Source organism: Anabas testudineus, chromosome 2 (genome assembly GCF_900324465.2).
Source record: "Anabas testudineus chromosome 2, fAnaTes1.2, whole genome shotgun sequence".
NCBI classification, from domain to species: Eukaryota; Metazoa; Chordata; class Actinopteri; order Anabantiformes; family Anabantidae; genus Anabas; species Anabas testudineus.
In genome coordinates, this window is record NC_046611.1 from 17,107,967 (window position 1) to 17,122,126 (window position 14,160).

General features: G+C 40.0%; 2 protein-coding genes across 4 annotated transcripts; both read right to left on the reverse strand.

Moving 5' to 3' along the window:
- Positions 1–3,240, reverse strand: lrrc34 (leucine rich repeat containing 34). 2 transcript variants are annotated; one of them, XM_026364417.2, is made up of 10 exons: positions 3,098–3,240; positions 2,399–2,511; positions 2,256–2,320; positions 2,070–2,156; positions 1,704–1,832; positions 1,476–1,571; positions 1,196–1,350; positions 958–1,113; positions 390–516; positions 1–296 (listed from the first exon to the last, which is right to left on the reverse strand). In XM_026364417.2, exons 1-10 carry the CDS (start codon positions 3,208–3,210, stop codon positions 102–104), a joined length of 1,236 nt encoding a protein of 411 aa, XP_026220202.1. In that variant the 5' UTR covers positions 3,211–3,240; the 3' UTR covers positions 1–101. The 2 variants fall into 2 exon arrangements, with proteins under 2 accessions (XP_026220202.1, XP_026220203.1); XM_026364418.2 differs by having other exon boundaries at positions 2,410–2,511; positions 3,098–3,235.
- A 410-nt stretch (positions 3,241–3,650) lies between these two features.
- mynn (myoneurin) lies at positions 3,651–10,162 on the reverse strand. 2 transcript variants are annotated; one of them, XM_026363975.1, is made up of 9 exons: positions 10,114–10,162; positions 9,449–9,518; positions 8,442–8,719; positions 7,372–8,321; positions 7,094–7,253; positions 6,810–6,988; positions 6,605–6,697; positions 6,069–6,194; positions 3,651–5,777 (listed from the first exon to the last, which is right to left on the reverse strand). In XM_026363975.1, exons 3-9 carry the CDS (start codon positions 8,705–8,707, stop codon positions 5,359–5,361), a joined length of 2,193 nt encoding a protein of 730 aa, XP_026219760.1. In that variant the 5' UTR covers positions 8,708–8,719; positions 9,449–9,518; positions 10,114–10,162; the 3' UTR covers positions 3,651–5,358. The 2 variants fall into 2 exon arrangements, with proteins under 2 accessions (XP_026219760.1, XP_026219761.1); XM_026363976.1 differs by lacking the exon at positions 10,114–10,162 and adding an exon at positions 9,651–10,096.
- Between the last annotated feature and the right edge of the window lie 3,998 nt (positions 10,163–14,160).

The following is a 14,160-nucleotide window of genomic DNA, read 5'->3' on the forward strand; positions in this document are numbered from 1 at the left end:
TTTGTTGTGCAGAATGTTTATTTAACTAGTTATTAATATTTCATTACTTTATTTGCGCTGTGAACACAGTACAGTCCTTTAGGTCAGTCTTTAAGTCCTAGTTACTGTATTTCAGGGTCTGTTGCAGTGTTGGACTCCATCCTCCAGATTTCAATAGCATTACTGTTGGAGCTGTAATAGTGTCTCCTCAAACTGTGGAAGGCCTCAGCGAGGAACACCTGACCATCCACCTCGTACACACTGACATCTGTCTGGTCTGGCAGCAGGCGTCCGCTGGTTATCAGCTCTCTGAAGGCCTGAAGGGGGACAATTTTATTTTTTGGTTTCAATCATAAACTATCTCTATTACAGTTAAGGAGTTAACAGGGAGTGTACAACGTGTGTGTTACCAGGCAGACCGGCTCCTCCAGGTGGTTACCCCAGATGTAGATGTGTGTTAGAGTTGTGTCAGCTTTCCTCGCCTGAGCCAAAGCCAGTAAACCCTCTGTCCTGATGTTGTTACTGTTGACAGACAGCCTGACAGAAAATAGACTGTTTGAATACCATATGTAAATACGTACATTGGATTAAAGATAATGATTCAGTGATCTGAGGTAAGGATCTTTGAAAGGTCCTAGAATAAATCTGAGAACCATCAGGTAATTAAACAGGTAATGCAAAATATCTGTTACAGAATATTTATATATCTCATTTTTGCTCAAATTTCAGCTGTTTTCATGTGAAATACAGACACAAATACTGGATACTTTCATCTCCCAATGCTTCTGATAAATCATTAAAATAGGGGAAACACTCGAACGTTTTACCTCTTCACGACTCTAAAAGTCCAACAATCTCAAATAACGAGTCTCTAACAATCCTGTAATAGATTATAAAACATAATAATAAAACAGAAAATGCCAGATTAGCTGTTCAATCAATATTTAATGGTGCAACAATAAAGTTTGCTGGACTCACTCTCTCAGGCCGCAGCCTGACGAGGCGATGGCTTCGCTCAAGCACACAGCTCCCTCGTCTTCAATCCGATTGGACGACAGATCTATGATCTCCAGGGTCGGGTTCTGCTTCAGCACCTTAGTGAGATGGTGTATGCCGTCACGTGTCACGCAGTTACTACAGAAAACCAAGACGACAGTAAGATCAAACTGTAAAAAAGGGGACGCTTGATGAGTGTGAGGGGTGTTTTTGTTCGTACCAGCGCAGGTCCAGGTAGCGCAGGCTGTGGTTGAACTTCAAGCCTTCAGTCAGCCTCTCCATCCCAGTGTCAGTCATCCCCATCTTCCCCAGGTGGAGCTCCACCAGGCTGCTATTCACCACCAGCATGTCAGAGAAGTGCACCGCCCACTCCTCCTGAGAGGCAGAGCTTCAGGTTAAACTCTTTCATCTGTCTCACACATCAAATGTGACATAAACAGAACAAGAGACACTAAAACTATCTGTATGATGAACCAGTGTTGTGCTCTGTGCAACTGTACCTGGTGGCTGAAGAGCAGCGGTCGGCTGATATCGACAGAGAGAAGACTCTTGTTGCTTTTCAACACAATGGAGATGGCAATCACACTCTGAGTGGCCTAAAGACAAGGGACCCACACTTATTCACATACTGCAGCTCTTAACAAGAAGCAACCCAAAGTCCTCCACAGAGATGTCACAATGTCAGTGGCGAGCCTGACTAACAGTACTCTGTGTTTGTGTGTGTTTACCAGGTCACAGTCAGCCAGTTGCAGCTCCTGCAGGGTGTTGTTCACCTGCAGCATGCTGGCCAGATGCATAGCTCCTCTGTTTCCGATCTTATTACCTGACAACCTCAGAGAAAGCAGGGTGCTGTTGTTCTGCAGACAGAGAAACACAAACTTCTGTTTGTTTGATAAAAATTACTGAGCCCTAGCAAAATAAACTATATATTTATGAGGTGTTATTCAAGATTTATCACTCAAATAGGGGCGAATGGGCATGGAGACACCGATGGGGTTTTTTATGGGGATTTTAAAAGGTAAAAGCTGATTTAAAACCCATGAATACATAAAAAGAAAATGCCTATAAATAGTAGTTGTATGTGAGATGTGAACCTGCAGCGCCTTGGAGAGGACTTCAGCTCCATCTGTCTGAATGTCGTTGAACGTCAGGTCCAGAGAGCACAGAGCTGAATCTGCCTCCTGAACAGCAAAAACACAAAGTTTAACAACAACCGCAACATAAATGACACTAAATACTATATCAATAACCCATTTATTTGTTCATTTGTTTTTAGTCACCTGTAAGAGATCAGCAAGGCGTGCAACCCCTTCATCTCCTATGTTATTGTATCGCAAATCAAGACCTGTCCATAAAAAAATGTTTAGAATTTGCTGTAGTTTAAAACACCCTGGTTAATAGTTGGTTGAATCTGACTGCTCACCTGTCACACACCTGTCGCTTTGCAGACATTTAGAGAGAACAAGAATGTCTTCATCCCTGAGCCTCTGGACCTGTCTCAGTCTGCTGTTTCCTGACAGATGTAATGTGACATTTCTACCAAACATAAAACAGAATTTCATTGAACTTATGAGCAGGTATCCAAAAGTCATGTACAAATTAACATGTCAATAACTACAATCCAATTATAGGCTAATAGCGAATAGGCTAATAATACTGTACATTCTTAATGAAAATTGGTTGTTATGTATATTTTGCTGATTATACTCTTGCACTTTTATTTAAGTAACATTTCAAAGGCAGAGCTTTTACTCGTAACAGAATAGTTTTACACTGTGGTATTGCCATTTTTATTTAAGTATATGTGCTTATTTGACTACTACAGTAAGTGCTACCCTTGTACATTAGCATACAAAGAAAATGGCACAAAAAACTCAAATCATAGCTACTTAGGTACAGTACTCAGGTAAGTTACTTTCTGCCACTGCGTTTGATGCTTATATTTTCCTTATATTTAGCTAGAGTACAATGCTCAATGCAAGAGTTTTACTTGTTATCCAGTATTTTTACTGTGTGATGTTAAATGAACCACTAGAACATTTTTATTTTGTCACATTAGCTCCAAAGGCTAATTGTGACGAATTCTATCCTCCTGCTAATTTGAGTGTAGCATTTGACTTACTTTTTTATTGCCGTTTTCTTCAAAACTTCTAAAATATGTGTATTTATTTTGATCTGGTTTCCTGAGCAGACAGATTCGTAAAACTTATAACTTAAAATATTTTCTTTAGCCATGGTTAACGTCAAAGTTTGAGTCGCTATGGCAACAAGGGACGACGGCGTCTCGTAAGGGTCAAAAGTGTTAAAACTAAAAAGCGATTTTTATTTTATTGTTTAAAAAGTGGATAAAAACACAAAGTAGTTGTAGTTTTTAGTATATTGTCAGTTTTAGATGTTTGATTGCTACATTGTGTATTTAGAAATGTAAATACGCCTCTTCTTCTCATGTACACCCTTAATGTATAATTATATTTTTATGCATGTTTTTTTATGCTAGTAATCTTTATGCCTATTAGAGTTTTAAATACTATAATTAGTTAATATATATTTGATTTCAAGCTCGCTGTAGCCATTATCCTTTGACATTAGGTGAGATACTGCAATTACACATGCATGAAAGAAAATACAGGTGTATAGAGTTTTTTCAAATTTTTATTTAAATAAAATCAGCCACACAATATATTCCCTACCTGAAATCTCACATTTCATATTATCATTCATTCATGAAAAATAACCAGAAATTATAGATATTCTGCTAAATTGTTTTGAATAAAAACCTTTGTTTGTACTATGTTTAATGAGTTCTGCAGTATCTCCAGTTGTCATGTTGAAGCTGATCACAATTCCAACTTTTATTTTCCCTGATTATGTGATAATGTTCATTTTATGTAAAAAGTTAAAATCATTGTTCTTTTACTAACGGGGAGGGGATGAGGGGATTTAAACAGAAAATAATGAAGAAAAAATTCTTAGAAGACAAAATATTTGCGATAGTTGAATATGTTATGAAATTACTAAGACAAACCCTTCACTTAGACAAATACAGTGAATTGTTGCTTCTTTTCTTAAATTTTATTTTTCTCCTCTGTTGTACAGTTTTTATACAGTAGTGAACTTTTATATGTAATTCACATCTCTGTACAAGTAATGCAGACATTTGATCCAAAATAAAAAACAATCAAAGGGGAAAAAAAAGAAAAACATGAACAAACAGCTACTTTCAAGTTGTGTATCAGCACTGTATAATGTAGGTTTCAAACTTGAAGCACAAACACTGCTAAGAGCTGAAGCAGCTGCTTTAAGAACAAACTATATTACACTGAAACAAAAGCCTTGGTTTGCATCAACAGGGCTGTGCTTACATTAAAAAAGCCACCATCACATGTCAATACACTCGCAGGTGATACATATATGATAAATAAAATCATATCTCATGGCGATAACTAGGCTCCTACAATCTACATTATCTTTTAAAACAATGCAAGATTTGTCTTAGTACTTCGTTTGAGCGACATTAAATTTACACTGATTATTCCATCCAGTGAGAACTGTCACAGAAAAGTAACTCCAGTCTCTGTTTTTGGTTAAGTAGTGGCTGAAAAACTCAAACACTGGAGAAAAATATAGATCAGAGAGGTGGTTTTAGATACATGACACATTTAGCTGAAGCTGTTGTTCAAAGTGACTTGAGCAGCAGTGAAATGAGATAGAACATTTCCACCTTAATCTTGAAAAAGCAGCCTTAATTTCCATAGACACGGAAATGAGTGAAACGATTTTTACTTTCCACCAAAGTGAAAAAGTAGCCGACCTGTTTTTGCCACATAGCTACGACTCCTGAGCACAAGAGATGCAGGTTAGTTGAAGGACAATTTTGGCCATTTTTGTTACAACTCCGGTCTTATTTTTGTAGTTTTAAACATCATTCCGGATTAAACATTCAGTGATGATAAGATTATACTCTCGTTAAGTTATAGCCGAGATCTGGCAACAAGCAGAGTGATGATCAGTCAGGTTGAAAATTAGTTAACAGCCTCAGGTTTGGAGGTTAAACTCAAACTGAAGGCCCATAAAAAGTGGGTAATAATCCTTCACTGAACAGTGTGTTCTTTATTTGGATCTTTCTGACTTCTTTTTAATGTGTTTTAGTAACTCAGCAGATAACTTTAACAGTACAATATTTTATTACTAATGCAGATGACTAACAAAACTACAAAAATAAGACCTCAGCTATAACGACTCTGTGTTATCCTGCACTTACCAATTAGGAAATGCCTGTTAAAGTCTAAATTAAATTTATGAGGGAATAAGGCTGAGACTGTGAAGCTTGTATGTTTAATAGTGAAAATGTTCTACCACAGTGACCTCTGTTCCGGCTGTGGCTCACTGCTGAGGAGGGTTGTTTTCAGCAGTATCCACTGTCCTGATGATGACGATCTGCTCCAGGCTCTGGGTGGGGGAGGGTTGCGGTCGCAGCTGCTCCACTAGAGCGTGGAGGGTGTCCGAGTTGATGGTCTGCTCTTGGTCAGCTTCGAAGGTCACCTGGTCGGCGGTGGTGATAGCCGAGTGAATGGGCTCTGGCTTGAAGCTGTCGATGACGGTGCCGGTCGTGGCTGTGGCACCGTCAGTGGTGGTGACGTCGGCGGTGGTGACATCTGCAGATGGGTCAGTGGCTTTGGGGTTGGGGGTGGCTGGTTCAGGGTTTGGCGGCTCACCTTCGGGGATGGAGACCAAACCTTTGTTTTCTTGGGAGAGTTTGCTCTGGACAAAGGCCACAGGATGACTGGATGCCAGGAGAACGACTGCTTGGACACACATACACAAGGTTAGTAACTGGGAATGAAAACTGAACGTGAAAAAGTACTTCGATCCAGATAACTTAACAGTTTGAGGAAAATTCAAGATTCAAGATTTAAGATTTGAAAAACTTTAATAATGCCAGAGGGAAATTGTTTTGCCTTGTTACACACTTTGTCATGTTAAAATACACGATATGCTTGCAGAAAATTAAAAACTAAGGCCTGTAATGTAAATGTAGCTTATGTGTCATGATTTTGATCCAGAGAGACAGACCAACAGAACTTAAAGCTCACCAGCTCTGGCTCTCTCCTTGTGTTGTCGCACTTCATCAGCATGAGCCTTCTCCTGGTGTTTTATCATGTTCTTCACGCTGGCAAATCTGTTTCCACATAGCAGGCACTGCACACCGTTGTTCCCCTCTTCAAACACACACAGTACAATGTGAGAAGGGATAACAAAGACAAAGATGATAAGACCTGACGTCTCTATATTTTTGTTATTTTCAGACTGTCCCAAAAAAGACTAATGGAAGGTCAACTGATGTCCATTTTTCATCTGTGATTGGAGAATTGTATTTGGCTTATTTGTCTGTGGTATGGGATGTTTTGAAAATAAAAATAGCAAACCAGGAGCTTCGTTCTTTAAAACGTTATTTTACGTGGCCCAGTTCTGGTCTACAAAGTCGAAGGTCAGATCAGATCATTTTCACCTTTCATTCTACACTTCCTGCTGTGCTTTTAGGTGGGGAAAATCCAAAATATTGGTTATATATATAGTGCTAAAAACCAAGTACATGTTTAAAATCTGATCTGACATCAAGAAAACTCACCTGGGTGAAGTCGTCGCATGTGTTTCTTCAGTTCAGACGATGTCACAAAACTTGCATCGCATTTCAGCTGTGAACATTTGTACGGAGTCTCACCTGAAACACATTATATTGAGATTTGTATTCAGGACAGCTGCATTGAGATTGAGATCTGTTAAAAGTCCCCTCATCCACTCTTTGCAGGATCGGTGTAGGAAAACTGCCTCACCTGTGTGTTTTCTTGCATGAGCGATGAGAGAGGAGGAGACAGAGAACGACATGCCGCACAGATCACACTGGTACGGTTTCTCTCCTGTGTGTCGCCGCTTGTGATATGTCAGCGTGCTGGACTGAGCGAACGCCTGACCACAGATGTCACACACGTACGGTTTCTCCCCGCTGTGCAGCCTGCAGAAAATGCAAACACAAACATAAACACCACTTTAAAACTGCAGCTATCTTTTGGAACTTTACTTTCTTTTGTAACTTTTCAACAAGAATCAACGGCCGTACCTGATGTGTATTTTGTAGTTGGACGAGGTAGCAAACTTGAAACCACAGCGCTCACAGGTGTACGGCTTCTCCTCTCCATGGTGCATTCGGCGGTGAGCAACCAGCTGGCACTTCTGAGCAAAACACTTGTCACAGTCACTGCAACCAAACGGCTTCTCTCCTGCAATAGACACCAGGGAAGAAGACACACTTTTTTTGATTTGGTGCTGAACTCTATTTATCAACACAAGCCCTAATACTTAAGTTACCAATCTTTTCTTGCTTGTAACGCAGCTCACCTGTGTGTATGCGCAGATGTGTTTTTAGCTGGGTTGCTTGTCTGAAGGTCTTGGAGCAGAAGATGCAGACAAATGGCTTCAGCCCCTTGTGGATTTTCTCGTGTCTGCGCAGGCTGCTTGCATCTTTGAACAGTTTGTTGCACTCTGTGCACAGCAGCGACAGCTCATCCATTTCCGATGGATCCTGTTCTCCAATCTCGCCTCCATCCTCCTCCTCCTCCTCCTCATCATTAGCCCCCAATGAGCCGCTTTCTTCTTCCTCCTCCACAGTTATCTTCCTGGGTCTTCCCCTGCCTCTCCCTCTGCCTCGTCCCCTACCCCGTTTTCGTCCTCTCCGTCCCTCAACGCTGCTCAGCCGTGGTTTCTTAGTTGGAGACTCTTCCTCCTGTGAGGGGCTCCAGTCGGCAGAGGTGTCCCCAAAGTCCTTCACACTTGTGTCAGAATCTTCCGGAGAGAGATCTTCGCTTGTAAAACCACCTCTCCCTCTCCCCCTGCCTCTTCCCCTGCCTTTCCCCTTGCCTCTGCCGCTCTGGGTTTTAGTGCTGTCAGCTGAGCTGCTGGCCTCCACCTGTTCCCCGCCGTAACTCTTAGGTCTTCTGCCTCTCTTCGTGCCCTGTCCTTGTCCAGAGGTCTTGGACGTCATGGGGCTACATTTGTTACCAGTTTTCTCTTCCTTTTCCACATGCTCATCTTTGATCTCATCATCCTGCTCTTTGTCATCCTTTCCCTCCTCATGGCTGTCTCCTGGAATAGAGATGATAGACAGAGCAACTGGGGAGCTGGGGCTGCCAGGAGAGCCAGGACCAAGAGGAGAGAGACCAGTTTCTTTATCCGCCTCTGACTGGGATGTTTTGCCTGGCTCTGACCAACGGGGGATTTCCTCAAGATACTTTGTAGCCTCAGGCATTCCCAAAAACACAGCAGCTCGACGTACGGCTGCTTGCCTGGTGCTAAAACCATAACATCCAATATTTTATTTATTAAATTTGTTTTAAAAAAATTAAGTATTTAAACATCAACTCTCATTAAAAGCGACACCAAACAATATATTAGCAAAAAAGCAGTTTTACCTGCTGAGGTTCATCTGTCCCGTGTAGATAAATTCCAACAGCTTCTCCAGTGCATATCGGCTGACTTTGTCAGGGTCCAAGGTTGTGACATCTTGCCCTTTTTCAGCCTGAGAGGAGAAGTACTTGCTGAACACAGCCAAGATATTGCGGTGAGCTCTGAATTCCACGTCTTTCACCACTATGGTTATGTCACACAGGAAGTCCATCTCCCGTTGCTGATGTAAACGCTGCAACAGCAGCTTCCCATGATTGGTGACATGAGCCATCTCTGCTGCTGGCTAATAATGAACGACAATCAACATTAATGTCACTGATGAGTAAAATCTGATGAAAGATTTTATATTAAATTACGTTTTATGTTAGAGAAGATACTTCTAATATTGTTATTCTATTTTGTTTCAGTGAGACTTAAGTTCCCCTGACTGAAAATGTATTTAGCTGCTCTAAACTATATTAAAAAGACCAAAACTAACAATGCATTAGTCCACCTTGCAGAACTTTTTAACTTTCCTACCTAGTCTGTGTCCTATGATTCTGAGCACATTGGTTTCTGTTAAATATACAAATATTTAAAAACAGGCCTTAAATGTATAATTTAATTGTAAAATAGCTCCATAATTTCCAGTTGATCAACCTATTGCTTTTAAAAAGAAGGAAATAGTGCATTTGAATGTTTCCAACATGTTCTGGCTCATTAAAAGTTTTTAAACAACAATGGAGCATGAGGCACAGAAAAATGTGGATGAACAGAAAATACTTGTTAGTAGGTAGGCAAAACATCTCCTTTAAACACTGAACTGCTTTCCTTCACATTGACAATACCTATACAGGCCTTGAATTAAACTAACATACTGTAACAGAGTTACCTGGTGAAAATCAAAAGTCAGAGCTACAAAACACAAATGTAAGACCTCAGTTAAATTCAAATAATAATACAAAAATAATAATAGAAAACTGAAAGAAATCTTTCAGCAACTGTGAATATTAATGATAAGACAGAAACTTACTCTCAGTAGTGTATCAGTGATGCTGAGAAGTTTAATCACAGCTTCTTCTCCTACTTAAATGCAGATTTCCCTGTTGGCGAATGTTATGAATACAAATCAGTGTGGGAACATGTAAAAAAGACAATCTATACAAGTGAAATAACAGTCGAAATGCTCATTTAAGACCTAAATGAGCATTTAATTAACAAATTCTTCTCTGTACCAGCAGCCTTGACAGGTGAGATGGAGAAGCAGTTTTGGAAAATAAAAGCTCCCGCCTGCTTCTTGAGTAGGCCTTCGGCTCAGGCTAACGCTAACAACAGTGTCGTAGATAGATTAAAATGACTTTTGGTGGCTATTCGTCATATCATACAGACTTAAGAATACTTCATGATCCGTGCAGGCCACCACATACATGGTTATATTCCTTTGGTGGCTACCAAGAGCGGATAGTTTATGAAGCTAAAGCTAACTGTTACTGTAATGCTAAAAAGCGCGGAAAACATTGTGCTCTTATTTCGAAGGTTTGATGGTTTCTGCCGGCGGTGTCGACGTAAGTTGGCACAAAATGCTAGATACGTTAATTTCACTTAAGAGCCGTGCAAACATGCTGTATGCTGCAGTAAATACGTCAAATAAATGCGTTCACTTCATCCAGAGCAAAGTAAATAAAAGCAGAAAAGTACCTTCTAATATCCGCGATCTCCAGCCATTATCCCGTGACGTCGGGAGTTCTCGCGAGATCTTGCCGTTTATCAAAGATACTCAGTTGAGTCAAGAGGAACACCGCCACGCACGTAGGGGCGATAGTCCAAAGCAAGATATGGTTATTATCGGAGAGATTTCATTTGACTTCATCATTAATCCAAATTACAACTTTTACTTTTTTCGCACTGTAATGGTGCTGCCACGCTTTATTTTGGAACGTTTCCACAGTAGGTATAGCTACAGTAGATATAACTAGAGTAGATTTACCTGTGGGCGACACACATAACCCCACAAATTGCTAATACTACACTTTAAGTCCCATATTAGCATTTATTATATTTAGTCGTATGCAAACGTTGCATGACTGGTTTATAACACTGTCATATAGTTTTATGTCAACAACTTGCTCTCATCCCGTGGACAACCACAAGTGAGGGTTGGTGAATAAACAAATAATGAATGACAATAAACACAGTTTGTGATAAATATGGTATGTCTACATAGGATACACCTAAATAGCTTTAGAGCTGTAAAACTATAGTAAAGTGTTTTTATTTATTAAATGCTTACTAATATTAATGACACATAAAAAAGTCATTTAAAAAGCTTGTCCACCCCAAACCACTAAAATTATTCACAATATCAAGCATTAAATGAAAATCAGCATTAAAGTGTTTTTGTCTGTGAAACATTTCTTTAGCTTATTTTGTTGTCTAACAATTGTTCCTCTGAATATTACTAGAGCCTAACCTTCTTAACACCCATGCCGATACTTAAACTATTCAATAAGGTGTCTTCTAGATCTTTGCAGGAGTAGACATATTACTGTACTCTGCAGCAACTCTGCACCAGCAGAGGCATTTCAATCCCTGTGGGTGGGATTTAATGGAAAGATAACTGAGTTGAATATTGCATGACATTTCTCCACATCTCTATTGCTCGCCTTATTATGCTGCTAATGTTTAATGGCATTTGACTTTCTCACAGTTTTGATCATTATAAAAACATTCATAATGTGAAATGAGGACTAATCCCAACTCAATACTCTACTGCAGAAGAAGCTTCATTTTGTTACTTAGCAGCTGCAAATTGGCCCCCAGGGTAGACCATCAGTAAAGCTTCTCCCCTGCTCTTGTCCTGCGGGTGAAAGCAGCATCCTGGAGCCATACTTATTGTTGACAGGTAATGAAACTTTTATAATCTGGATGGACTGAAGCACTGAGCATTACAGACACAGAACAAACCAAGCTGATCAAAGCTTCTCTGCTCAGCACTGGGAAATACTGATTTAATTTCATCAACATGTACAGTATGTGACAAGTACTTAGGTGTAAAATATTGATCATACCTAAAGTATTAAACTAAAGTGAGCACTGACTAAATAAAATATTTTGAGATTAATCTAAGAGACCTATCCCCAAACCAAAGGCCCAGGAAAACCACTCTTCTGTCCACCACTTCGAGGCATTTCAATCCACAGTGCACCGGCCCCTTATGCTCTCTCCTGCGGGTGGTGGGCCTACAGAAAGGCAGGTCCACATTGCTCTTTCTTCCGGCTGGGCCCGGCCGGATTCACCAGGCTCTGACTTGAGTAGGTTATGAGCTGCTCTAAGTCTGGCCCGTTGCCTAGGACCTGTTTGCCTTGGGAGCCCCTTCTAGGGGGTTAAAGCAACATAGCAACACAGCAACATAGCTCCTAGGGTCATTGGGGCACACATACCCCTCTACCACTATAGGGTGGCAGTTCGAGGAGGGGTAAAAAGAGAACCAAAACATGTCAGGTCTAAAGTGAATATAAACACAAAATGACTTTAAAACGTGCAAATGTTCAAAGTAAAAAGTAAAAATCTAAATGCTATAAAAAGAGAGACATGCAGAATGAACTTACAGGCACACAAACTATAAGCAAAAACAGACCCAAATGACCAGAGAGATGAAAAACTGCTAAAGATGATGATGACTGAGAATCTTAAGAGACATAAAATGAGATGCAAACAACCTCAAAGTGATGCAAAGAAAAAAAAAAAACAACCAAAAAAAAAAACAAACAACCAAACCAACTAGTAGACATAAAATGACTGGCATGTAATCTTGCATCAGACTTTTTTTGCTACATCTGCTGGGCCACACACCTACCTGTTTAACCTGTATCATCTTTATCTACAGTACAATCTGTGTAACTACACCTGCAGGCCAGAGGACGAAGGATGAAGCACGGTGAAGAAACGTGAAAAAGACACAGTTGAAAACACTTTTTGCTATAAAGTAAAGTTAGGGTATAAAATGATTGCATATGAATTACTGTGTGATACCAACAGATTATCTATATGCAGATGAAGCTGCAATAAATCGCAGAGATATAAGCATCCTGTGATAAAGAGAGAAACATACAGAACTGAAAACCTCAAACTCAGACAATCTTCCAGACAGGGAACTGGTGTTGGTTTCAACTTCTGAAAGAAGTAAATAAAAAGTAAGTTATCTTATATACTGTAATTATTCAGCAGGGTGCCTTTCTGTGTGGTGTTTGCATTTTCTCCCCATGTCTGCGTGGGTTCTCTCCGGGTACTCCAGCTTCCTCCCATCTCCAAAGACATGCATGTTAGGTTAACTGGTGACTCTAAATTGTCTGTTGTCTGTCTTTGTATGTGGACTGGCGACCTGTCCAGGGTTTACTCTGCCTCTCGCCTGATGACAGCTGGGATAGGCTGCAGCACTCCTGTGAACCTTGAGTGGACAAGCAGTTAAGAAAATGAATGAATGGATGGATGTCTTCAGCAGAGTCATCACTCAGGTAAAAGTGCAAGTTCTACAAGAAGAAGTACCAGTCCTTTAATAAATCTGAGGTAGGCTACTGCAGTAAATGCAAAGCAAGCAAAATATCTAAGCCGAGGAGAGGAACAATAAAGTGCTTTAGGAAGCTGCTTCAGTTACATGGGGTATAAGTGCAATTTTTTTTTATTTTATTTTGTGTTTGTTTTGTTAAGATTAAGATTTAAGTGCAGATAAAGATTTAAAAGAGTTATTTTTTCTGAAAGTTGAGAGTGAGGCAGCTGAACGTGCAGAGGTGGGTAAGTCGTTCTACCATCGTGACACCACTGAGCTGGAAACTTTAGCATGGGCTCTTTTGAGGTTAAGTGAGGAAACCACAAGACACTGTTTGCTTGAAGAGCACAGTGGAGTGAAGATCAGAATGACTTAGAAAGTTTATTTCTGCTTAGTTACTTTGCAAAATCATCTTCAACTTCAATTTAATTTGTGCTTTTACCTACAATAACACAGAAAAAGGAAAACACTCTCTACATAACATTCATGAATCATAACACGCTGCTAACACAGTTGTTAAGTATGATAGCTTCCGTGTTATGTGTTCTGTGGAAAAGCAAACAAAGTGAGTTGGTTAAGCAGAGGAAAAGAGCTGACCTTTCCATTCAGTAAAAACAATTTGCCTGGAGGGAAGGAATGAGGAAGTGAGAGACAGATGAAAGAGACACAGACCTGGCAGTTTTATCAAGACCTGGTGGAAGCATAAATTCTGTATCAAGCAAAAAGGGACATTGGTCTCCTCTGCTCCTCTGTGGACAGATTCTTATTGGGCTTACTGGCCAGAGGCCCAGAGGCATTTAAGGTCAGTGCCAGATAGTTCCAGAGCCAGATCTTCTTTGAGGTTCATATTTTATTTTTAAATCTCACAACAAAACAACCAATGAAAAGTGGAAAATGACCAGAATCAGACACGATAAGACCCAAAACACACAGAAAATGAACAATAGCAAGTGGAAAAACAAATAATTACAAGAAAAGAAAGAAATTAAAAATTACAAAAGAGTCACAAAGGTGCCAATGACAAGAAAAAATAAAAAACATAGACACAAAGTGAAGAAAACAGATGAAATGGAATGATTAAATAAAACAAATAGAAAACTACAACCAAACGCTCTAAAATGACCAAAGGCACAGAAACGCTACGATTCCCAAGTGCTTGAAGTGACTCAACTTCTCAGAAACATGTGGCTGACATCAGA